The sequence below is a fragment of the Mauremys mutica genome, chromosome 6 (assembly GCF_020497125.1).
Source record: "Mauremys mutica isolate MM-2020 ecotype Southern chromosome 6, ASM2049712v1, whole genome shotgun sequence".
Classification (NCBI taxonomy): domain Eukaryota; kingdom Metazoa; phylum Chordata; order Testudines; family Geoemydidae; genus Mauremys; species Mauremys mutica.
Genome location: NC_059077.1, coordinates 91,735,975 through 91,761,142, shown reverse-complemented (window position 1 = coordinate 91,761,142; position 25,168 = coordinate 91,735,975). Strand labels below are relative to the sequence as shown.

The 25,168-nt window shown below is 46.4% G+C and overlaps 1 protein-coding gene across 1 annotated transcript in view; it reads right to left on the bottom strand.

Annotated features, from left to right (window-relative positions):
• The window catches only part of SMC5 (structural maintenance of chromosomes 5), a 96,958-nt gene that overhangs the window by 9,464 nt on the left and 62,326 nt on the right, over positions 1-25,168 (bottom strand). Inside the window, exons 16-21 of the mRNA XM_045021685.1 lie at positions 19,055-19,178; positions 15,475-15,597; positions 7,535-7,660; positions 4,078-4,173; positions 3,603-3,707; positions 1,139-1,258 (exon numbers count right to left, since the gene is read on the bottom strand). Of these exons, the coding sequence (XP_044877620.1) occupies positions 1,139-1,258; positions 3,603-3,707; positions 4,078-4,173; positions 7,535-7,660; positions 15,475-15,597; positions 19,055-19,178 (694 nt within the window). The remainder of the gene's footprint in view (positions 1-1,138; positions 1,259-3,602; positions 3,708-4,077; positions 4,174-7,534; positions 7,661-15,474; positions 15,598-19,054; positions 19,179-25,168) is intronic.

Below are 25,168 nucleotides of genomic sequence, written 5' to 3'. Positions count from 1 at the left end.
TCAGGTGCCCTGAACACCACCTTGTCCTCATAGAAAAGGCAGTAAGTCTCCTTGTCTGGCAGACATGACAGCTACTAAGAAACAAGTCTTAATGGATAAATAAAATGCTGAAACTGAAGTCAGAGGCTCAGAAGGATGACTTGTCAGGGCCCTCAAAACTTCCCATTTTGGGAAGAGTGGCCTGACCACTGGTCTGGCTAATCGTATTGCTTAAGGGAATCTAGCTGTCTGTGAATTGTCTGCTAGGGATCCCAAGGATCCTGTGAACAGCATGCTATTAAAGGCAGACAGCTGATGCCCAATGGTACTGTCCTGAAGGCCTCTGTCTATACCAGGGGTATACAGTGGTGTGCCAAGTCTTCATTTATTCACTCTAATTTAAGGTTTCGCGTGCCAGTAATACATGTCAACGTTTTAAAAGATCTCTTTCTATAAGTCTATAATATATAACTAAATTATTGTTGTATGTAAAGTAAATAAGGTTTTTAAAATGTTTAAGAAGCTTCATTTAAAATTAGATTAACATGCAAATCGCCCCGGATCGGTGGCCAGGACCCGCGCAGTGTGAGTGCCACGGAAAATCAGCTCTTGACTAGCAATTAAGCTGCAGCATCATCCTGTAATACAGAATAACTAAGTCGATACAATTTTTTAATGCTAACCAGCAAGCAACCATGAGCTGTTAACTAACTACTAGAACTAAGAGGATGAGGAAGAGCCAAGGTTTCTGTTTCCATCTACTGCAGTGATCAAAAAGGAACTTGGGGTAAGATCAAGGCCGTGGTTCCTTGTATCCCCTTGGTTCTTGTGATGAAGCATGTGGGTGGCTCCAAAAGTCGTTGCTCTTTCCAGAAGGTTCTGCTTTGACAGAGAGGGTACATGCACATCCAGAAAGTTGGGATCTAGAAAGGTTTAGACATCCTTAAGAAGAATCTGATAGACAAACTAATCTTTGAAATAAGTGGATTACTCAGCTCCATCTGGCTTTGAAAACTTCTGATAAGACTGACTGTTATACAGCTGGTGGTCCTACTTTCATTTGGTTGAGACACAAATTAGTTAGTTCTGGTATTTAATGAGAAGTTAGATTTTCATGTATTATTAGTTATTATTCATAGATATGGAAATGTAATCATACCTCATTTTCTGTATGAAGATCAACTTCACCAGCACACTGCATAGAACTAAAAAAACTACTGAACTTTTCATTAATTTGTTCAACCAGCTGTTTCAAAGGTGTTAGCCACCTTTCTTTAACCTAAAAATAAAGAGACTAATGTAAAACAACCTCTGAAAGAATTTACATTTGAAGCTATAATTAACAAAATACCAAATTTAACTATTACAGTAGAATTTACATTAAAAATTGCCCACAAATCACCATACCTACCTTCATAGATCAAGTAACCACCCAAAACAGACCAAGAAAACTGTTATATGCAGCCAGGCACTCAGATACCACAGAATATGCTCTGAAGAGAAAGTCTGGGATATACACCTTAACACATTCAAAACTTTCACCAAACAAGGACACTCCACCAGAGAAGTAGATCGCATCACTTGGGCCACCCAAATACTCCAAGAGATCGTGCTTCAATACAGAAATAAAACCCACTCCAAATGTACACCTCTAGTTGTTACCTACCACCCCATATTGGAACCCACACAAGATATCATCGCACAACTACAACTCATACTCGATGGCATGGGCGGCGTGGAGCCCCATTTCAGGGAGGCTAGACCCTGGCTCCGCCCCTCAAATCCCCCTCCCACCTCCCAGCTGGAGACCCCCACTCCCCCCGCAACCAGAGTGCCCCAAGACTCCCTTACCCCACCCCCCCGGGGCCCAAGCCCTGAAACCTACTCCCCCGTCTGTGGCCAGAGGAGCCCCAGGCCAGCCAGAGCCCTGAGCACCCTCCCAAACCTGCTCGGAGGAGTCCCGAGGCAGCTGGAACCCACTGCACCTGCGCCTCCCCTTTGCAGACCCCAAGCTGCCCCACAAAAATTCAAAAGCTCTTCTCTTCTTCTCTCTTCTGGAAGGAAGAAGAGCTTTTGCTATGCCCCATGGAGGTTCTGGGGTGGCTGAGGAGGCGGTATGTGTTACTCAGACAGCACCCCGGGTTCATCAGTAATCCCCCTAGAGTCCAGTGAAAGTATTAATAAACCCAGGAGCACATACTGCTGCCTCAGTTGCCCCGGAATCTGCATGGGGCATAATAAAAAGCAAAAATTTCACCCGCTAAACCTGCAGCTGGGGTTACGAAGCAGCGGCTGTGCTAGGGGAGGCAGAGCCTCCCCTGACATATTATACCCGCTGCCCATGCTCGATGGGGACCCCATCCTGAAAAATCTTTCCTGAACCCCCTCTTCTGGCCTTCAAACAACCCACACAACTTCTCCAAGCTCATCATCAAAGGCAATCTCCCCACAGATCAAGCCACACTAACTCAAAGCAGCACCAGACCTTGCCAGAACAGATGCAAAACCTGCAGACACATCTGCACTTCTACAATGATCAACACCCCCTACAAAACATCTTTCAAGAACCCTGGGTCCTACACATGTGGAAAACCTCATCCAGTATACTAAAATACCCCAATAGCAACTATTTGGGTGAAACCAGACAATCAATACGCTCTGTAATGAACTCACACAGGCAAATGATAAAAGATAAAAACACCCTATCATTTGTGGGTGAACACTTTTCACAAAGCAATCACTCTGTATCTCACCTATCAGTCCTCATCATCAAAGGAAACCTGCATAACACTTTGAAAAGATGAGCCTGGGACCTTAAATTCATAAAACTTTGCTAGATACTAAAAATCATGGAATGAACTGAGACACTTGATTTATGGCTTATTATAACAATCTGTAATCCACTAACACCTGCCACCCTCAGCTACTTCCCCGACTTCCTTTCCTCCCTGTGATTGGAGGGGTGTTAACAGGCCACTTTATCTTGAATGGTCCCTTGAAATATGTGTTAACTACTTATGCTAAATTAACAATCTGTTCCACCTTGTATTTAACAGTGACACTCTGAGTTAGGGCTTGTCTACACTGGCAATGTTAAAGCGCTGCTGCAGCAGCGCTTTAACGTGGCTTGTGTATTCGCAGCAGAGCGCTGGGAGAGAGCTCTCTCGGCGCTCTAAAACAAACACCTCCAAGAGGGACGTAGCTCCCAGAGCTGTCTACACTGGCACTTTACAGCGCCGAAACTTGCTGCGCTTGGAGGGGGGAGGGGTGTGTTTTTTCACACCCCTGAGCGAGAAAGTTGCAGTGCTGTAACCTGCCAGTGTAAACAAGCCTTAGTTCCCCAGATCTGAAGAAGAGCTTTGTATAAGCTTGAAAGCTTGTCTCTTTCACCAACAGAAGTTGGTCCAATAAAAGATATTACCTCATCCACCTTGTCTCTCCAACATCCTGGGACCAACATGGCTATAACACTACTGCATACAGCGGTTGCCAACATTTCATTTTTCCTAGCATCAAAACTTGAAATGTCTTTTAAAATGAATATGGTGCATTTTAATAGAAGTATATGCCCATTTATGTTTCTCCTACATTCATTATACTACAGTAATGATTTCATATATTACCTGTGAAATGTTTTGCCGATAGCTCTCCAATTCGTTTTTCTTTTCCTCTAGTTCTTCCGTTACTTGCTGTATTTCTTGTGCCCTTCTATTATATTCTTCAACAACCTGTCAGGAAAAAGCATCATCCTTCAAAAATATAGTCTTTCAAATTGACAAAATAGATATTTATCAATTCAAATCTTAACACTTGTTTACATATAATTAAGTAGTGTATGCACTGTTTATACATTAAACAGGACATACTGGTCTCTCTAAAGCAAAGAGCAACTAAGCCATGGCTGTATTTCAGGTTAACCCAACTATTTTTCTCTAAACAAAAGGCAGAGAACATGCTGTTCCTTTGGAAGAACCTACTTAAAATTCTAATAGATTCAGAATCTGGCATTTATAGCACATTGTTCCTGCTGTCTAGCTTATTATTACCAAGAGTTCTAGTACAGAGTGGGAAGCAAGTACAATACTGGAGGAAACATACTGAAGCATTTAGGCCTGTGAAGCAGGAGGCTCTTGATTTCTCTTCATTCAGTAAAGCATCAATTTCATCCAATGTGCTTGGAAGGTCCTGGAATGCCTACAAGAAGCAAAACAATCTATTCATTAGATAGTTTAATGGTGAGAGAGGCTTGAAATATGACTAAAAAGTAGCAAGAAATTGGACAATCAAGGACACGGCTAGTCACTAGATCACTTTATTAAGACACAATCCATTTAAATTTAAGTGGCTAGATTATCTCCTGAGAAGTGCTTGCTGTGGGGGGATGAGGGAGGGCTGTTGGGAAGCTAACTATGGCTCCCTAATTCTCTGCCTGAGCAGGTATAGCCCCAACCCCGGTGCAACTGCTCTAACCTTGTCACCTGGCAATGGTCCATAAGAGCCCCACTACCTGAGAACTGTTGGAGTGCAATGGCACTCTAGTCATGCATCCAGAAAGGGGATGGTAGTATAGGAGCTGGCTATGCCAGATGAGAGCTTCCCCACACAGGAGGAATACTCGGCTGCCCAGATACATCCAGGATCTGGGCCTTTCATGTTGGAATAGGAAGGAGAATCTGGCCCAAATTTCTTTCCTGTAGTGTGGGAATTTTGATTAATTAATTAACCTGATAAATTCTCTCCCTCCCCTATTGTGTATATAGAATAAATAACAAGGAAAAACCTTTTTGTGATCATGGGATATACCAGTTTTCAGAACAGTGTAAAAATGAACTAAACTTAAAATACTATTTAATTCCTGGGGGGAGTGGTAGTTAAGTTTATATAGCACCTGCTTTACAGACATGGTCCCTATTCTTGAGAAGATGACAATTTAAGGGCACAATGATCATGCAAATCGTTACATGAACAGTTCTTTATATTGAAATAAATGGCAATACTGATGCAAGCCTTATTTTAGAGACGCATAAACAAATGACGGGCAAAGGGGTTAGGTGGAAGACTGAATTAAAAATAAAGAAAAAGGGAAACTTCTTTTGAGAGAGGTGCTTTCCAGACAAACATTCACCTCCTGCCCAGAAGAGATCATAATGAATACATGACATAACAAGGGAAGACAAAACAGAAAGGCCAAGGTAGCGTGCAGGGTGGAGCGGTCAGAGACAAGATGAACTTTCAAGAAAGCTTACTTGCATGTATTTTTTAAAGCATTTATAATCAGGATGATTTTAAAGTGAAGGAAAAGGCGGAGGTGGCATTAAGGCGGAATTGGAGGAAGGGGAAGAGTTAATAAGAGAAAAGAATGGAGGAAAGGACAGACAAAAAGAGGCAATAGGCCGATGGAGAGGAGATAGGGAAGGTAAAAACAAAGGGAGGGAAGACTGTAGAGGAACACCGTGGGCAGGAAAAGTGAGGCCAACAGCAGAGGGAAGAACTACAGCAGGGGTGGGCAAACTTTTTGGCCCGAGGGCCACATCTGGGTGGGGAAATTGCATGCAGGGCCATGAATGTAGGGCTGGATCAGGAGGTTGGGGTGCGGGCTCCATCCTGGCACTGCTTACCTGGAGCTCCCTGCCTGCCTTAGCCCCGCGCCGCTCCCAGAAAGGGACGGCACCACATTCCTGCGGCCCCTGGGTGGTGGTGGGGGGGGAGGGAGGCAGGCAGAATGCTCCGTGCGCTGCCCTCGCCTGTGGGTACCTCCAAACCTCCCATTGGCTGTGGTTCCCTGTTCCTAGCCAATGGGAGCTTTGGGGGAGGTACCCACAGGCAAGGGCAGCACGCAGAGCCCTCTGCTGCGCCCCCTCCCTCAGGGGCTGCAGGGACGTGGTGCCGGCCACTTCCAGGAGCGGCGTGGGGCCAGGGCAGGCAGGGAGCCTGCCTTAGCCCTGCTGCGCCACAGGTGTCGCAATCCTGTGGACCGGATCTGGCCCGTGGACCGTTGTTTGCCCACACCGGACTACAGCAACCGGAACAGGTGGAAATTAGTGCAAACAATCAATCAACAGAATGTCCAAAGTTCAGATTATAGAAGGGTTCTAACTCTGTTCTGTGTCCAAAACTTCAATTGGAGCTGCTGGGTGCTTAACATTTTTGAAAATTGGACCACTTATTTAAGCACTCTTTTTGATTTGCCAGCCTATTACTCCCAATATCCCCCTAGAAAAACCTCATCATATTACGCACATAATCCCAGGATAGAATCTCTCTAACATTTTTCTGACTTTTAATAAATTTTCAAGTTATGGTGTTTCAAATATTTTCCTGTCACAGAATGAAGTTTTCCCCAACATATTTTGCCTCAACATACTTCCAAAAGAACATGTCTTACGAACTCCAGATTTGTTTTATTGAGAAGTGGGTTTTGTTTGTTTTTAAAGGGGGTGGGCAGAATTACAAAGCTATATAACAAGGATCTTGAAAAAAGGGTGCACTTGCCCCTTAAAGTAGTCAGGAAAGAGATTAACCAGAGGATCAAAACAGGGATCTAGTGGCATGATCCAAAGCCCATTGACTTCACTGGACTTTGGATCAGGCTGAAAAGCAGAAAGGCAGGGTAGAGCCCCTAAAGGGAAGAAAAAGTGCTTGCTCTGTCTTGCACTCCACAACTGTAAGAACCTGGGGCAGGAAGCAAGGAGAAATTGGGAACTCACCCTTCTGGCTTTCACAAACGGACTATTTTGCTTTAGGTGCAGGTGCACTAAAAGAGCATAGTTCTGAATATTATAAATGAACAGTCTTAGGTAGCGAAATTATCTCTTCATGTTATACCATTACACCAGGGCCGGTGCAACCTATTAGGTGACCGCGCTAGGATTTGGGAGGGCGGCATTTTCTTCCGCGGCGACTGTGGCAGTCGGATCTTTGGCTACCCTGGTCGCCGCCGGCATTTAGGCAGAGGGAGCTGGGGCAGAAGGGCGCGGGGAGGGCTGTCTGCAGCAAGTAAGGGGGGGAGGGGCGGCACGCAGAGGAACTCCCCGCCCCAGCTCACCCCTGCTCCGCCGCCTCCCCGAGCACGCCGTCGCTGCTTCACTTCTCCCGCCTCCCAGGCTTGCGGTGCCAATCAGTTTAGGAACCGCAAGCCTGGGAGGCGGGAGCAGCGACGGCGTGCTCGGGGAGGAAGCAGAGCAGGGGTGAGCTGGGGCGGGGAGCTGCAGCATGGCTCCCCGGGGGGGGGGGGAGCTACCGCAGGGGGGTGCCTCAGGGCGGAGGGGGGTGTGGGGAGTTGCTGCAGGGGAGGTGCCTCAGGGTGGAGGAGGGGTAGGGAGCTGCTGCAGGGCTTGGGGAGGGGGTGGAGCAGAGGTGAGCTGCTGCACAGCTCCCAGGAGGGGGGGGGGCTGCCTCAGAGGGGGCGCCTCAGGGCGGAGGGGGAGGAGCTGCCGCAGGGCTCGGGGATGGTGGAGGGTGCAAGGTGGAAGTTTCGCCTAGGGCATGAAACATTCTTGCACCAGCCCCGCATTACACCCTTATAAAAATGTGGCCTTTTGTTTTTAATACTTACAGTCTGAAAGTCTTTTGGAATTTCTTGATCAGGGCTGAGATTACACGCATGTCTAGCTTTCCTCATCAGTCCCTTGCACTTCTCCAAAAGAACACGTTTTTTTTCACCCAAGTCAGAAACTTGTTGCTAGTATAGAAGAAATATAAAAGATGTTTTATTTTAAAGAAAACTCCATTGCCTTCAGTTACAGTCAACTGATCTGTGACCCTGCATGAAGTTCAATTGTCAGAGAGAGAGAGAGAACCACAGAAGGAAGTTTAATGACAAAAATGATCAATTTCACACACTCCAACTCCACCATCTCCATTAGAACTAGCATACTGGATGTAATCATGTCAGATTCAGAGAGTTGGTTTGTGAAATCATAGCAGATTGTTTACAGGGGTTGAAAATAATCCCTCCCTTCAAAAACAACTATCTTCTGGCTTTTTTAAATTTTTGTTTTTTGTTTTTTTAACTAAAGGGATGGCAGAGCTGAGTGAATGAATCAAACTGAGCGCACAATTGTAAAATATATGAATGTGTTTTTCACAAAGAGAGCCACAGTTTTGATCTCTGCCTAGATCCAGATGTAGATCTCTGCTTTAAAATCTGGTGGTGGAAGAGATGGACTATTGCAGCGTTCATAGAATCATAGAATCTCAGGGTTGGAAGGGACCTCAGGAGGTCATCTAGTCCAACCCCCTGCTCAAAGCAGGACCAAACCCAACTAAATCATCCCAGCCAGGGCTTTGTCAAGCCTGACCTTAAAAACTTCTAAGGAAGGAGATTCCACCACCTCCCTAGGTAACCCATTCCAGTGCTTCACCACCCTACTAGTGAAAAAGTTTTTCCTAATGTCCAACCTAAACCTCCCCCTCTGCAACTTGAGACCATTACTCCTTGTTCTGTCATCTTCTACCACTGAGAACAGTCTAGATCCATCCTCTTTGGAACCCCCTTTCAGGTAGTTGAAAGCAGCTATCAAATCCCCCCTCATTCTTCTCTTCTGCAGGCTAAACAATCTCAGTTCCCTCAGCCTCTCCTCGTAAGTCATGTGCTCCAGCCCCCTAATCATTTTTGTTGCCCTCCGCTGGACTCTCTCCAATATATCCACATCCCTCTTGTAGTGTGGGGCCCAAAACTGGACACAGTACTCCAAATGAGGCCTCACCAGTGCTGAATAGAGGGGAATGATCACATCCCTCGATCTGCTGGAAATGCCCCTACTTATACAGCCCAAAATGCCATTAGCCTTCTTGGCAACAAGAGCACACTGTTGACTCATATTCAGCTTTTCGTCCACTGTAACCCCTAGGTCCCTTTCTGCAGAACTGCTGCCCAGCCATTCGGTCCCTAGTCTATAGCAGTGCATGGGATTCTTCCGTCCTAAATACAGGACTCTGCAGTTGTCCTTGTTGAACCTCATCATATTTCTTTTGGCCCAATCCTCTAATTTGTCTAGGTCCCTCTGTATCCTATCCCTACCCTCCAGCGTATCAACCACTCCTCCCAGTTTAGTGTCATCTGCAAACTTGCTAAGGGTACAGCCCACACCATCCTCCAGATCGTTAATGAAGATATTGAACAAAACTGGCCCCAGCACCGACCCTTGGGGCACTCCACTTGATACTGGCTGCCAACTAGACATGGAACCATTGATCACTACCCATTGAGCCTGACCATCTAGCCAGTTTTCTATCCACCTTACCGTCCATTCACCCAGCCCAGACTTCTTTAACTTGCTGGCAAGAATACTGTGGGAGACTGTATCAAAAGCTTTGCTAAAGTCCAGAAATAGCACATCCACTGCTTTCCCCTCATCCACAGAGCCGGTTATCTCATCATAGAAGGCAATTAGGTTAGTCAGGCATGACTTGCCCTTGGTGAATCCATGCTGACTGTTCCTGATCACTTTCCCCTCCTTTAAGTGGTTCAGAATTGATTCCTTGAGGACCTGTTCCATGATTTTTCCAGGGACTGAGGTGAGACTGACTGGCCTGTAGTTCCCTGGATCTTCTTTCTTCCCTTTTTTAAAGATGGGCACTACATTAGCTTTTTTCCAGTCATCCGGGACCTCCCCCGATCGCCATGATTTTTCAAAGATAATGGCCAATGGCTCTGCAATCTCATCGGCCAACTCCTTTAGCACCCTCGGATGCAGTGCATCCGGCCCCATGGACTTGTGCTCGTCCAGCTTTTCTAAATAATCCCGAACTACTTCTTTCTCCACAGAGAGCTGGTCACCTCCTCCCCATACCGTGCTGCAGAGTGCAGCTGTCTGGGAGCTGACCTTGTCTGTGAAGAGAGTGGCAAAAAAAGCATTGAGTACACTAGCTTTCTCCACATCCTCTGTCACTAGGTTCCCTCCCTCATTCAGCAAGGGGCCCACACTTTCCTTGACTTTCTTCTTGTTGCTAACATACCTGAAGAAACCCTTCTTGTTACTCCTAACATCTCTGGCTAGCTGCAACTCCAAGTGTGATTTGGCCTTCCTAATTTCACTCCTGCATGCCTGAGCAATACTTTTATACTCCTCCCTGGTTATTTGTCCAATCTTCCACTTCTTGTAAGCTGTTTTTTTGTGTTTAAGACGAGCAAGGATTTCACTGTTAAGCCAAGCTGGTCGCCTGCCATATTTACTTTTCTTCCTACACATCGGGATGGTTTGTTCCTGCAACCTCAATAAGGATTCTTTAAAATACAGCCAGCTTTCCTCGACTCCTTTCCCCATCATGTTATTCTCCCAGGGGACCTTGCCCATCAGTTCCCTGAGGGAGTCGAAGTCTGCTTTTCTGAAGTCCAGGGTCTCTGATCTACTGCTCTCCTTTCTTCCTTGTGTCAGGATCCTGAACTTGACCATCTCATGGTCACTGCCTCCCAGGTTCCCATCCACTATTGCTTCCTCTACTATTTCTTCCCTGTTTGTGAGCAGCAGGTCAAGAAGAGCTTTTCCCCTAGTTGGTTCCTCCAGCACTTGCACCAGGAAATTGTCCCCTACACTTTCCAGAAACTTCCTGGATTGTCTGTGCAAGCGTTTCTTTATTTTGCATCATGCCTCCCAACTAGCACTAGTTTTTCTACTAAACATGACAGAGCCATCTAGTAAATAGGATTTGCATTATGAGGAATATTTAAGTTGAAACTATACAGTACAAACAGATTAGCTGTATGTTAAATAGGAAATAATGTATTTTTCTTCATCTCTCATATGCTACCTTTACTATTACAGGCAAAAGATACTAAGTAACAGTTTCATAGTAATGACTAAGAGCAAATTTAGAAAAATAGTGCTACATGTGTCTGTCAATCAAAGCTAGAATCTCTACATTGTAAACTCCTCGGGGCAGGGACTAAGATCTTGTTTTCACTTTTGTTGAAAGCACAAATAGTCAATTATATCCAATTTTCATGTAATTTTCATACATTTACACCCCTACATAAACCAGGAATCACATGGGACAAAAATGGGACCAAAAAATGTATTAAAATGTATACAGTTAACTAAAGACTCAATACTTGTGTATTCTACTGGATGAAGTGTCTGTTTCACATTTTAAAAATATACTGACAAACCTACAGAGAGGGTACTTACAATAAAACTTGTTTAAGTTACTCTCTGTCAATGTAATTAGATTAATTCATATCACTGTTCTAAATAACATAACACAAGTAGTAGTAACAGTTATACTTAAGACAAATGCAACCTCAATTCTTGCAGGTGTTCAAGAGTTTGGCATACATATTTTTGACTGACATTTTCTACACTAGGTATCAATCCAAAGGAGAAGTTTTTCTTCCCAAAGCATGTGTAATATACATTCAAACATTTAGGCTCTGCATATGGTGGGGGCAGGGAGGAGGTTGAGAGAGTCAGACAAAAACATATTCCATAAATCCTGAGCAGAAGTGTTCACCTGCATAGCTTGCAAATTTGCCTGTTTTACGGACAATAGTGGTTCAGTATTTCTGAAGTTAGACAAAGTTGGGCAAGTTAACCTCAATGTGCCTGTTGTTTCACCCTCTGTAAAATGGAAATCATATTTCTCTATCGTCCTTAAAGAGGTGTTATGAGATTTAATACATTTTTCTAAAGTGTTTTGAGATCTTCAGAAAAAAGTGCAATAAAACCACAAAGTATAAAAATACCCATAGAGTTAGGGACCTTCCACTTAAGGACAAAATAAATGTTCATAAAATTAGTTCAACAGTTATAAAGTTATGAAAGTTTAAATCAGCATGTTAAAACATTCATGCTAGGCTTTTTAGATTAATTCAGTGCTAGTTTGGTTTGAGACTCTGATTCATATCAAGCTCTGTTGTTTGTATACCTGAGGACCATGTAATAGTTACCTTGAACGTTAGTCCATTCAGCTTTTAATAGTCAGAATTTTAAAATTTCTGTACTAATTTTCTAAAAACTAGGCTAGTTTTGTAGATCTCATTGCAACTTAAAAATCAAGCAAGGCATTAAAGACTGCATATGTAAAGTTGTAAAGAACTACCCAGTTTGAACAGGTATTTTATAATGATTTAAAAAGTTCCCCATTTTAAAGTAGAAGCATAGGAGAAAGTTAAGATGGATTTTTCAACCCTCTATGTAGGTATTTTTAAAGCACAAATTACTGCAAATTCTTGGCATTAATTCTACCTTTTTTTAGTTCTGAAAATTTGATTTCTCTAATGTTGTGTTAACGCTTTTGGGGGGGGGCACTGTGTGCATATAGACAGAAAGGAAGAATTCATGATGGTGTGGTGTAGCATAAAACTTATTGTTATAAGTTGGGGATGGCCCAATTACTCACAAGCCAAAAGTGAGTTACACAGGTCACTCAAAATGAGTGTCAATGAAACCTACATCCCTCACCACATCTGCTCCACTATGTGTTTATTCATGCTATATGTTACAGAAAAATATTTAGGAACATTTTAGTGAGTTTTCAAAATGTAACTGGACTATTTTTTGTATCCCAATACTTTAAAAGCCAATTGCCTTCATTACTATGAGTCCAAACGTACGGGGTTCAAAAGAAGCCAAAAAGAACCTGTGAAAATGACACATCGTTTTTCTGTACATAAAAATGTCAGTTTTATAGTCTGTCATCTCTAGCAATTCCAAGGCTAGAAGCTCCCATTTATAACTCTGCAGGGCTGCATGGAACAGGCCTTAAAGCGATGTTTTTAGGCACATCACTGAATTTTGCCTGTCCCGGCTGTTGGGCAGCTGTAATTTTGGGGGAACACATGTATTTGGGAAGAGAAGGAGGAAACATATTGGGGCAGGCTGATTTTTTAAAAAGAAAAAAAAGTAGGTGTTTGAAGCTGTTCTGGGCTACGAGTGTTAGAATAAATACCAGGATAAATGGATTAGTAGGTAGGTGAGGCATTCAAATGTGTGTGATAAATTCATTTATCACATGACTGATATTTATTACCTGGCTATCACATGAGATGGGTATTTTCTCACACACGCTTAAGTATGTATATAAGTACATACATGTGGAACCTTCTATAGACCCATCCAGTTATGATGTGTTCGAATATTTCATGGAAATGCTAACATTTGGCAAGTACAGTTAGTTAATCCCACCCTGTATATAAGGGATGTGAGAGTGCCCCTCTGGGCACAGGGAATTACTGTCTGGAATAGATGGGTCCTAGAGGGAAATTCTAGCTTAAGGGAGAAGACATAGGGTGAGCTATGTGTTACTGTTATTTCAGCTGACAATATAAGAACTAATTCAGGAAGAGAGGTTAGTTTGGGCAGTGAGGGAGAGAGTTCTATGCTAGAGTGGAGCTAAGGCATAGCTACTGAGAGGCATGCTACTGGATACTAGAACCCTCTCGCATTCTATTTTCATAAGCAATTTGTATTCTTTTATGTTCATAAGCAGTGCAATTGGTTTTGTGGGAAATGAGAAACTAGTCAAAGAAAACATAGTAGCCAGTAGCCAATATTTTCCCATGCATGTGTGTTTGAATGCATTCTTAGTGACAGTATTTAAATAATTAAAGATGGGCAATTCATACAGAAGGAAAACAGAATTTGCATTTTCTTCAAACTTGGCCTAAAAGAAAAAATAACAACGTACATACTGAGTTTAATACCAACCATTTAAAAAAATTACACCAAATGAACCTAAAAATTAACGAGCTATCAAAGCAAGACAATTAACAAGTCTCTTTCAATCATCATAAACACAAAGGCGACTGTGCCAATTATCCAATGAGCAGATGGGGCTAACAATCCTCCCTACTGTTCAATATGGGTCATAAACACGCACTTGCTTCTCATGCTCATTAGACAAATTAAATACAAAAAGTTGTTAAAATAATACTAAGGTTCTGACTTGAGCTGCCATGACAAACAAAAAAACCCCACAAATCTGTTGCTACTAACGTGACACATTCTGAAGCATACACTTTGGGAAGGAAAATGCATTTCAATCCAAGTGTCTAAAATATACCCAATGTGCTACTATTCCCACGGAATCCCAGTGCTGACAACTCACACATGAACATATGCAGCCCTCTTTCCTCTGGAAGAGGGAATGAATTGGGTTTTATGGGCCATTCTGGTCTTATAACAATAGTTTAAAGACTAACAACTTTTAGTAAGAGAAACATTATTAATAAATGCAATATTAGCAAGAGTTCCCCGGATTTCTCACAGGAGCGGCACCAGAAATTTTTCACATGGTATGCAGAACTGAACCACTCTCACTTTAACTCAGCACGGCACCACTCAAGTTTGGCCCATCCACCCCTCCATCATGACCGGGACAAATCTCAGCCAGTGGCATTGTGAGTCACTGTGCAGTGTTCCAGTGTCACTCAGGTTGGGATGCCTGGCACCGGAGCAGCTCTACCCCACCAATAGTACGCACTATGCGTAATGTGCATATGGCTGCAGGCACCACTGGTTTGGATTTTTTTTTTTATTGTCCCCTGCTCTAATCTTCACGAATGGCAGCAAGAGTAACATGTGATCTGTGGCTGTCTATTGATTATTTGGCAATTAATTTGATGTTTAATCATAATGTGTAGGTTTTAATTTAGTTTCACTACTTAATTTCTGTAATACCTCATACTAATTACTACTTTGTGCACCAGTCTCTGTACCTTTGCCTGCAGTTTCTTGAAAACTTTATATTATTTCAACTTTTCTGCTGCATGCAGTTGTCAAACAAGTGATATTGATTCAGGTCACAGGTGAACTGAAAATATGGGACCCCTCTTACACACACAAATTCTCACTTTGTACTTGCAGGATCAGGTCAGAAATTATGAAAGTTCTCATGTCTACCATATATGCTAAATTCCTCCATACAATTAGTTTATGTGAAACATTTAGCGCATTACTTTCTAACATTTAAAAGTCAGAGTGTAGGAGAAATGGCAATGGGGAAGAAACTTGCTCCCACTCATTCCACCAGGCCTCCCCAAAGGTAGGAGTTTAATAAAAAGGATAAGGAAAACAGCTATGGAGAACTAGGGTCTCAACCCTATCCTACTTGAATGTGCTTTCCTCCAGATCTTCATCAGATCCCATTTGGGTCAGTCCACTACCAAGTGTCAGTTCTGGGAGGTTGGCCCCAACTGGAGCTACTCACTGGAGGAAGATGACATTTCTAAATGACAGACTGGGCCAAAGGGGCCCACTATGCAGGATATTATGCCAGTTCCACACTGTTTAAAATGTTTAGGGCACATCTTCACAGAAGAGGCAGCCATCTTGGTTAGCATGAGGATGCAAAGCTCCTTTTCACCTGGAAGGGAAAGGGACTGGAGAACTGATGCAAGCTTCAGAAAGCACAAAACCTTAGCAACAGGAGTAGAGATACCTATTACTAAGAAAGAGAACAGAAGCAGCCCATTCCTGAGTGCAGAGGCCTCCGGGCAAAAAGTGTGTTTTCAAAGTTGATTTACCAATACATCAAGAAATAAAAAGCAAAGCTTACCTCTAAAGCTCTTAGTTGTACAGTTGCTGCTTTATAATCAGATTCTAGTCTATTCTTCTTGGAATTCACTGTAGTGCTCTGAAGAACCAAATCCACTTTGAGGATGTTCAGTGTTATGCAATTCTGCAGAGCAAAAAACCATAAATCGCCTTTGTCGTGAAACACTCGAAACTGATACATTGTCAGCAGCATCAGGCTTTGCAAACCAGCTTACAAGATATCAATTTTTATACAAAGTTTTGGACTCCAGATTCAGCTCTCCAACCCAATTTTGTTTTCAGTTTGTTTCTTGAAGCAGCAAGGTGCTTGTTTGATTAAGTATTTCTTGTCTCTCCCACACAAGGAAGCTAAACTTCTAATTTATTTTGTAGCAAAAGCAGAGCTTTGCTGGTGTGCACGATGTGCAACTAAACATATATATTTGTTTTTTTTTAACATTACTTACAGCTGTGAAGGTTATGTAAACAACATCTAGGAAAATCCTCTGCTTCAAAAGTTACAAAAATTATGAAGTAATTTTTTTAAAAACCTAAGATTACATTATTTGAAAAAGAGTCTTGTGGCACCTTATAGACTAACAGACGTTTTGGAGCATGAGCTTTCGTGGGTGAATACATCCGACGTGGATGCATCCGACGAAGTGGGTATTCACCCACGAAAGCTCATGCTCCAAAACGTCTGTTAGTCTATAAGGTGCCACAAGACTCTTTGCTGCTTTTACAGATCCAGACTAACACGGCTACCCCTCTGATTATTTGAAAACAGTGTGTAATTTTTAAAGGTTACAGCTATTTAAGGAAAAACAAGAGCTAGAGTTCTGTAACAAAAAGAGGGAAAAACAATTACTTGTTGTGTCACACTTTGGGGTTCACCCAGCCCAACAAGGAGTTCACACTCACCACCTGCTTTGCAATTCTGGTTGCCTAGAATACTATGCTGCTGTGGCTCACAGCCCTGACACCAACAGCCAACATACAAGCATGCAGGCTTTCACCATCCAGTTACTCTTTGCAGGAGGACCTCAACAACCCTTCCAGCACCAAGTGCTCCCCCAAAACTTCTCTCTTGAAGTCCTTCTCACTTGAACGCTCACAAAATCTTACCAAGTTCACTGCTCCTTTAAAGAGACCATACATAGCAGCAGCCTGTTAATTTGGTTGAGCATTTTACTTTTCAGTATGAAACACTGTACTGAGATGGTTGTGTAGCCTAGACTGTTGTATAATCGATATACATTCCTGTGACACATAATTAACAACTATCATTCTTCCATGCAGCTGGGCAATCAAATACCTTCCAATATGTATTGCTGAGGAATAGAAAGTATATTAGAGAGCCAGTTTGCTATGGGGTAGCGGGAAGAGAAAAATAAAAAATACTCCTCCACACAAGGGGTTCACAGGTCTATAACTGTACATGCCACATTAGTTGTGCTGCTTATGAGAAGCAGAGGAACACTAACTACATGTTGACTGATAAACACAGTCATCCTAGAGTGTGCTGTTGTTCTTATAAACTGATATTTTAAAATTTAATTTAGAAAAGTTTGTTCATAAAAATAATATTCCTTTTGAAAAATTAGTTGCTTAATAACAGCATATCACCTATAAAAAATTACTTTTAAAAAGTAATTTACAAACCCTGGGGGCCCACCGTGCCTTAAAATTGGTTATCTTCTGCAATTCTCTGTGGTTTTCAAAGCTGCTTCAGCCAGATGATCCTACATGATCTGTGAAAGACTCCAACCACTGCCATTCAGGGCTTAGCAATACACTCCAAAACAACTCATCTGTTTGACATGATAAGCAGAAACTTCTTTTAATGCTGGCTACTCAGTGCAGTAGAACCAGCATTATTTCAAAGGCAACACCCAAAAAAAAAGGATTAGAGGGGTAGCCATGTTAGTCTGTATCCACAAAAACACTCACCCCCAAAGGTGGTAGGAAACAATTGAAGACTTTCACAGAACACGGGAGACCATTTAGCACAAGCAGCCCCCCCAAAAGTCCTGGGAATTGAAGAAGATAACTAAGGACACTAGGAAGTTCAGACTTGAAATTAGACGAAGGTTTCTAACCATTAGAGGAGTGAAGTTCTGGAACAGCCTTCCAAGGGGAGTAGTGGGGGCAAAAGACATACCTGGCTTCAAGACTAAGCTTGATAAGTTTATGGAGGGGATGGTATGATGGGATAGCCTAATTTTGGAAATTAATTTGGCAACTGATCTTTGATTATCAGCAGGTAAGTATGCCCAGTGGTCTGTGATGGGATGTTAGATGGGGTGGGATCTGAGTTACTACAGAGAATTCTTTCCTGGGTGCTGGCTGGTGAGTCTTGCCCACATGCTCAGGGTTTAACTGATCGCCATATTTGGGGTCGGGAAGGAATTTTCCTCCAGGGCAGATTGGCAGAGGCCCTGGAAGTTTTTCGCCTTCCTCTGCAGCATGGGGCACGGGTCACTTGCTGGAGGATTATCTGCAGCTTGAGGTTTTCAAACCACAACTTGAGGACTTCAATAACTTAGACATAGGTTAGGGGTTTGTTATAGGAGTGGGTGGGTGAGATTCTGTGGCCTGCATTGTGCAGGAGGTCAGACTAGATGATCATGATGGTCCCTTCTGACTTTAAAGTCTATGAGTCTATGAGGAGTGGGAAGAATATCTACTCTGATTATTAAAACTTAAGGATTTTATTTTATGGTTCTCTACCTTTCCCAAAGAAATGGCTATTACCATTTATACAACAAAGGTGTACACAATATTTATAATATGTATGACTTATTTGCTATTCCAAGGAGTTTAAAATTATTGAAGGGCCACAGACAAATTGAAAACTAGTCAGTTCTTTAAAAACCCGAGTTCAAAGTAATTTCAGCTAGTGCACCTGACCCCCCGTTGATTTTTGTGATTTTACAATTGCATTTTACAATTTGTAAAAAAAAGGGCGGGATATGTCTCAGGTGCTGTGTGAAAAACCCACCTGAAGTAGACAAATTAACTATGCAGAGGAAACACAAATGAAACATGCACAAATGCTGTCAAAAAGACAAAAACAAACAAACGAGAAAAAATTACAGAAAAGATTTTTCTTTTTGAATTATCATAAACTGGGGTATTTCTTGTAGGACCAAGAAAATATGTTCATATAGAAGTAACAATAAGAAAGGGGTCTAAGGAAAATAAAATTAATTGAAAAATGTATATGGGGATAGAAGAAATTTGGTGAAAAGGTTATATACTGCACATATGTTTGCTAGGCAATTTCATGGGCTGGAAGCCTCTTTAGCCAGGAAGATGGCAGCTTTTATCCAAGTCAGTTTATAATATTTAAGTATCCATGTAGTAAACTGTGCACACCACCAACAGAAAGTGGAGTGAGTTTATATGGGCTATGTTCCAACGAAGCACATATTCATGTAGCAGAAGTAAACGTAGCTCTTTTAACAATAAAAACCTACATTTCAAAACGCCTCCCACTATTGAGGCAGCTCCACTTCTCCCCCCCCCCCCTTTTTTATTTTTAACAATACTAGGCCCTTCACGACAAGGAAAAAGTGTATAAAGCTAAGAAGGAGCCATACCTTTATGAGTTGCATTAATTCTGTAACAAGTTTTGCTTTTTGGACATTAATTTCTTTGATCCTAGCATTTGTTTGTTGAGACTCCTCTTCTAGATTGATGGCATCTTGCTCCATCTGTTTCAAACTATGAAAAAAACCAATTTATTATTAATACTGATTAAATCATGCTGAGATACCCAGGTTCTTAATCCCAAAGGATCCATCATAAATGAATACATTGAAAATTAGAAGAGGTCCAACTGCCCTTACTAAATAAAGAAAACGGGGAAAAAGACGGTTACTCACCGTAGTAACTGTTGTTCTTCGAGATGTGTTGCTCCTATCCATTCCAGTTAGGTGTGCGCGCCGCGCGTGCACGGCTCTTCGGAAGATTTTTACCCTAGCAACTCCGGCGGGCCGGCTGGGCGCCCCCTGGAGTGGCGCCGCTATAGCGCAGGATATATACCCCAGCCGGCCCGTCCGCTCCTCAGTTCCTTCTTGCCGGCTACTCCGACAGTGGGGAAGGAGGGCAGGTCTGGAATGGATAGGAGCAACACATCTTGAAGAACAACAGTTACTACGGTGAGTAACCGTCTTTTCTTCTTCGAGTGATTGCTCCTATGCATTCCAGTTAGGTGATTCCCAAGCCTTACATAGGCGGTGGGGTCGGAGTTAGATGTTGCAGAACGCAACCGCTAAGCCAGAGGCTGCAACAGCTCTGGACTCCGGGACCAATGAGGCAAAGGTGTGGACCGAGGACCAGATAGGTGTACAACACATCCCCTGAAAGGGAAAGCGAGCCAGGAAGGCAGCTGAGAAGCGTGAGCCCTGGCGGAATGTGCAGCAAGGTGGCTCTATGGAACATGGGCCAAAACAGAAGAGGTGCAAATGCACAATGTCATTGAAGATGAAATCCTCTAGGAGGAGACAGGTATGCCCTTCGTCCGGTATGCCGGTACGATGAAGGTTGTGGGGGCGATACGAGAGGGCTCTGTCCGCAAGATATAGATTGCGGACGCCCTACAGATGTCGAAGGAGGGCAACCGTTGCTCTCCTTGCAAAGAGAGTGGCTTCGGAAAGAAGACCGGAAGGAAGATATCCTGGTAGATATAAAAGGCCGACACCTCCTTAGGGAGGCAGGTCGGACGTGGTAATAACTGCCCTTGTCCTTGAGGAACACAGTATACCTTGGGCCTATTGTGAGAGTCTGAAGCTCGGAGACTCGTGTGGCCGCAGGAAAGGCTACCGGAACTGACTTGCAGGATAGTTATATCAACGAGCCTGTTGACAGTGGCTCGAATAGGGCAGTCATAAAACTGGTTAGAACCAGATTGAAGAGCCAGGTTTATGGCGGGGCCCCACTGGGGGAGTGTATAAATGCTCCAAGCCCTGAGGAACCAGATGGAATGGAGCGGGAGCTCGGCGGGAGAAACCTTGCGCGTTTCGGAGCAGCATGAGAAACGCTTCCACTCGGCCAGATACTTCAACCGAATGGACGGTTTTATACCACCCCGGAGAATCCCGTAGAACCGAGGTCGAACAACGTAACTCGGATCGGTTTAGCCACACAGGAGTCCTGCTGTGAGGTGCAGGGATTACAAGAGCGGGTGGTGAAGGTTGCAGTGATTCCACGTCATGGGGTCTGTGCCAAGAGGGTTGCTACCGACAGGTGTAGCAACATGGTGTGCCAGGGCTGCCCAGGTTACACTGGAGCGATCCCGATCAGGGGCGTTCTGTCCCTGCGGAGTTTGAGTAGGACCTTGTGAACCGGTGGGGACAGTGGAAAGCGTACGATAGATGGCTGATCCACGGCCACAGGAAAATCCTCCAAGACCGAGCCTGGGGAGAGGCCTTGGAACGAGGAGAATTTCTCTCTCTCTTTCCGTTCTCGCAAGAGCGAGGAGGGCTATGCGGGGAAAGACCCAACCTCTGAAAAACAGAATAGATAAAGACGGGAGGAAACCACCACTTGTGAGACAGGAAGGATCTGCTGAAGCGATCCGCCGGCTGAATCGCCTGGTACACAAGGCAGACTGCTCTCAGCTCTTGGATATTGATGTGTAAGGCCAGCTCTTGCGCTGACCGAAGGCCGTGAGTGCGAAACTACTCCAGGTGCGCACCCAGCTGAGAGATGGGCTGTCTGTCATGAGGGACCCCGAGGGGTGAAAGAAACAGCATCCCCGGATGCACCGGGGAGGACGCCGACTCCTGGTGGAGGGAGCCTAGGCTGCTCGGGGGGAACGAGCCGACCACGAGTATGCCATCTCTGCCCGGGTGGCACACCCAGGTGAGCCATGATTGAAGTGAACAGAGGCGAAGCCTGGCATGTTTGGTTGCAAACGTGTAGACAGCCATGTGACTCAGGAAACCTAGGCAAGTGCGAGTCTGGAGTCCAGGACAGCCCCAATGAATTCCCTTCCCTGTATGGGAATCAGAGTGGAGTTTACTATTGATCATCAGGCCTGGACACAGGAATAGGTTCGTGTCGATGCCCACATGACTGGTACTTTGGGCCCGGTGGTTCTACGAAGGAGCCAGACGCCTAGATACGGAGAACGTGTATGCGACGGTGGCGAAGAAAGGCGGCGACTACAGCCATGCACTTTGAATACCCCTGGGCTGTATAGAGGCCAACCGGGAGGGCTGTATACTGGGAATAATGATGGTAGGCCCCAAACCGAGGGTACCTTCTGTGTGGAAGAGAAATGGCGACATGAAAACACGCGCCCTTCATATCGAGGGCGGCGTACCAGTCTCCGGGATCCCAGGATGGGATGACGGTCGCTCTGGGTACCATGCGGAACTCTGCATCGTGACTTGTTGAGTTCCCGCAGGTCTAGGGTAGGTCTGAGACCTCCCTTCGCCTAGGGGATTAGGTTTCACCCTTAGGTACCTCCTGTATAGCTCCGATGAAGAGGAGCGTCCGCACCTCTTGCCAGAGGAATCGGTCGTGAGAGGGGTCCTTAGGAGGGGCGAGGATGGGTAGGCTTTTGCCCCATTGGTGGTCAGAAGGACCCTAATTTCGACTCCTTTGGGGTGCGGATTGATGGCCACGACCGTGTAAGCCACGCCCGCTGGCCAAGTCCTGACTTTGTCAAGGCACAGGGCAAGAGCGGAGGTTGGGGACGGAAACGTCGGCGCTGAATCACCGGCGTGTGCATGCCGAGAGAGAGAGAGAGAGAGAGAGAGAGAGAGAGAGCAAAGTGACCCTGCTGCCCTTTAGGGTCTGCAGCCTAGGGCCAGTGTTTTCAGAGAACAGGCCTGTGCCATTGAAGGGCAAGACCTGTATCGCGTGCCGCAGCTGCGAGGGAAGGCTCGACAACTGGAGCCATGAAACGCGCCGCGTGGCAACACCCGAGGCCAGGGTCATGGCAGCGGAGTCAGCTGCGCCCAATGAGGCCTGGAGGGAAGCTCTCTCCAGCTCCGTCCTTTGCTGCAGGAGGGCATCGAACTCTTGACGGGAGTTCCGAAGGAGCGACTCCGTAAATTTGCCCGCTGCTACCCACAGTAGCGGATAAGCAGGGCTTGCTGGTTCGCTGCACGAAGTTGCAGGGCCCCCTCCGGGTACATCTTACGGCCCAGTAAGACCACACGCCCAGCCTCTTTGGATTTAGGGGCTGGTCACATTTCGATTAGAGGAGGGCCGGAGGGGTATGTTCCTGCCCCCGCCTCATCTGGGGAGGAGGAAGAAGAAAGGCCAGGGACAAGTGGGTCCTGTGTGGGCTCGAGCTCCTGGACGACCTCCTGATCCTGTGGGATCTGGGAGCCCGGTGCCGAACCGGGGGTTGCTCTGTACCGGTCGGACGGGGACGACTAATTGTCACCTCTGGCACCCGGAGCTCCGAGGGAACGGAGCGAGATGGGATCACCGGTACGCCTCTGGCGCGGAAGTACACGCCAGGCGTCCAGAATGACCACTGATAGGTCTCCTGGAAGACTCTGGAGGGCACATCGGAAAACAGAGTGCTACGCATATGAAGTGTCCGCACGGGACGACACTGATGCGTGGCTGGATGGCCCTGGAGGAGCTGAAAGCTCTTGGTAGAGTCTCCGTCTGTAACTGACGTCGCTCGATGCGACACCGGGGATCGGTACCGGTAGACAGACCGGTACCGAGAACGGGACCCGCCACCGAAGCTGTGCCGGGCGGTCGACCGAGGGTGCGAGGCTCGATGATCAGGAGTGGCTACGAGCGTCCCGGTGCCTGGGGCTTGATTGGTGCTGAGTGTCCCGGACCAGGGATCAGGATGCTGACCGGTGCCGCGAGCACTACTGGTACCAACATGGAGAACGGTGCCGAGACCTAGATCGGTGACGGGACCGAGAACATCTGCGGGACCGCGACCCTGAACGGTGCCGCTCTGCGGTGCCGAGGTAGGGTGGTTTGATCAAGGCAGGCTTGCCCATCGACTATGTAACCCGCACCGTCGGTGCCGGGGGTTGAGGCAGCGCAGATGCTGTCGTTGCAATCAGCCCCCTCGCCGTGGACACTGTCTCCGGCGAGGAGGGAATAGTGAGCTCGACCCTAACTGGCACCACGGATGCAGCTTCATAGCGAGCTCGACCACGGCCCGTACCGGGGAGCGTTCCAGCACCGGACTCGACAGCTTTTGCCTGGCCAGAGTTAATGGTGCGGGCATTGTTGGTGCCGCGGTAGAGATCGGTACCGGGGGATCCGACGGAGCATAGCGCTCGGCTGTGGAGCAGGCGGCTCGGACGCAGCTTCAGGGCGAGCTCGACCACGGCCCGTACCGGGGAGCTTTCCGGCACCGGACTCGACGGCTCTTGCCTGGCCGGAGTTAACGGTGCGGACATTGACGGTGCCGCGGCAGACATCGGTGCCGGGCGGTCCCACTGAACATAGCGCTCGGCTGCGGAGCAGGCGGCTCGGACGCAGCATCCTAGCGAGCTCGACCATGGTCCGTACTGGGGAGCTTACCAGCACCAGACTCGACGGCTCTTGCCTGGCCGGAGCTAACGGTGTGGATACTGTCGGTGTCGCGGCAGACATCGGTGCCGGGCGGTCCGACTGAGCATCGCGCTCGGCTGCGGAGCAGGCGGCTCGGACACAGCTTCCGGGCGAGCTCGACCACGGTGCGTACCAGGGAGCTTTCTAGCACCTGACTCGACGGCTCTTGCCTGGCCGGAGTTAACGGTGCGGATATTGTCGGTGCCGCGGCCAACATCGGTGCCGGGCGATCCGACGGATCATAGCGCTCGGCTGCAGAGCAGGCGGCTCAGACGCAGCTTCAGAGCGAGCTCGACCACGGTCCGTACCGGGGAGCTTTCCAGCACCGGACTCGTCGGCTCTTGCTTGGTCGGAGTGAAAGGTGCGGATAGTGTCGGTGCCGCGGCAGACATCGGTGCCAGGCGATCCGACGGAGCATAGCGCTCGGCTGCGGAGCAGGCGGCTCGGATGCAGCTTCAGAACGAGCTCGACCACGGTCCGTACCGGGGAGCTTTCCAGCACCAGACTCGACGGCTCTTGCCTGGCCGGAGTGAAAGGTGCGGATATTGTCGGTGCCGCGGCAGACATCGGTGCCGGGCGATCCGACTGAGCATAGCGCTCGGCTGCGGAGCAGGCGGCTTGGACGCAGCTTCCGGGCGAGCTCGACCACGGTGCGTACCGGGGAGCTTTCCAGCACCGGACTCGACGGCTCTTGCCTGGCCGGAGTAACTCTTCATCCTCCAGGAGAGGGGTCCATGCCGAGGGTGCGTCGGAGTCAGCGACGGTGGTGCCAGGAGGCCTTGGCGGCACCGGCGGTCCGGTGCCGAGGGAGCGCGCCGTGAAGACTAACTAGCGCTTGGCGCCGAGAGCGGAGGAGCAAGAGCTGCCTCCCTCAGGAGCTGTTTAAAACGAAAGCCCCGCTCCCCTTTGATCACTGATTAAGGGCCTCACAAATGCAGCACTTATCTGGGAGGTAAGATCCCTCGAAGCACTTAGGAGAAGATCTCTTGTCGGCAGCGGCTTGTGGCTGGCCGAGCATTAGAACACGCTGTGGACCGGGCATCGGACCCGGCACCGAGTGAGGGGAAGGGGATAAACCCCGACCCCTGTAAAATAAATACACTATACTATTCTACAAACACACAGAGTTAACTACAACTATAAACAGAACGAGAGAAAACTACGAG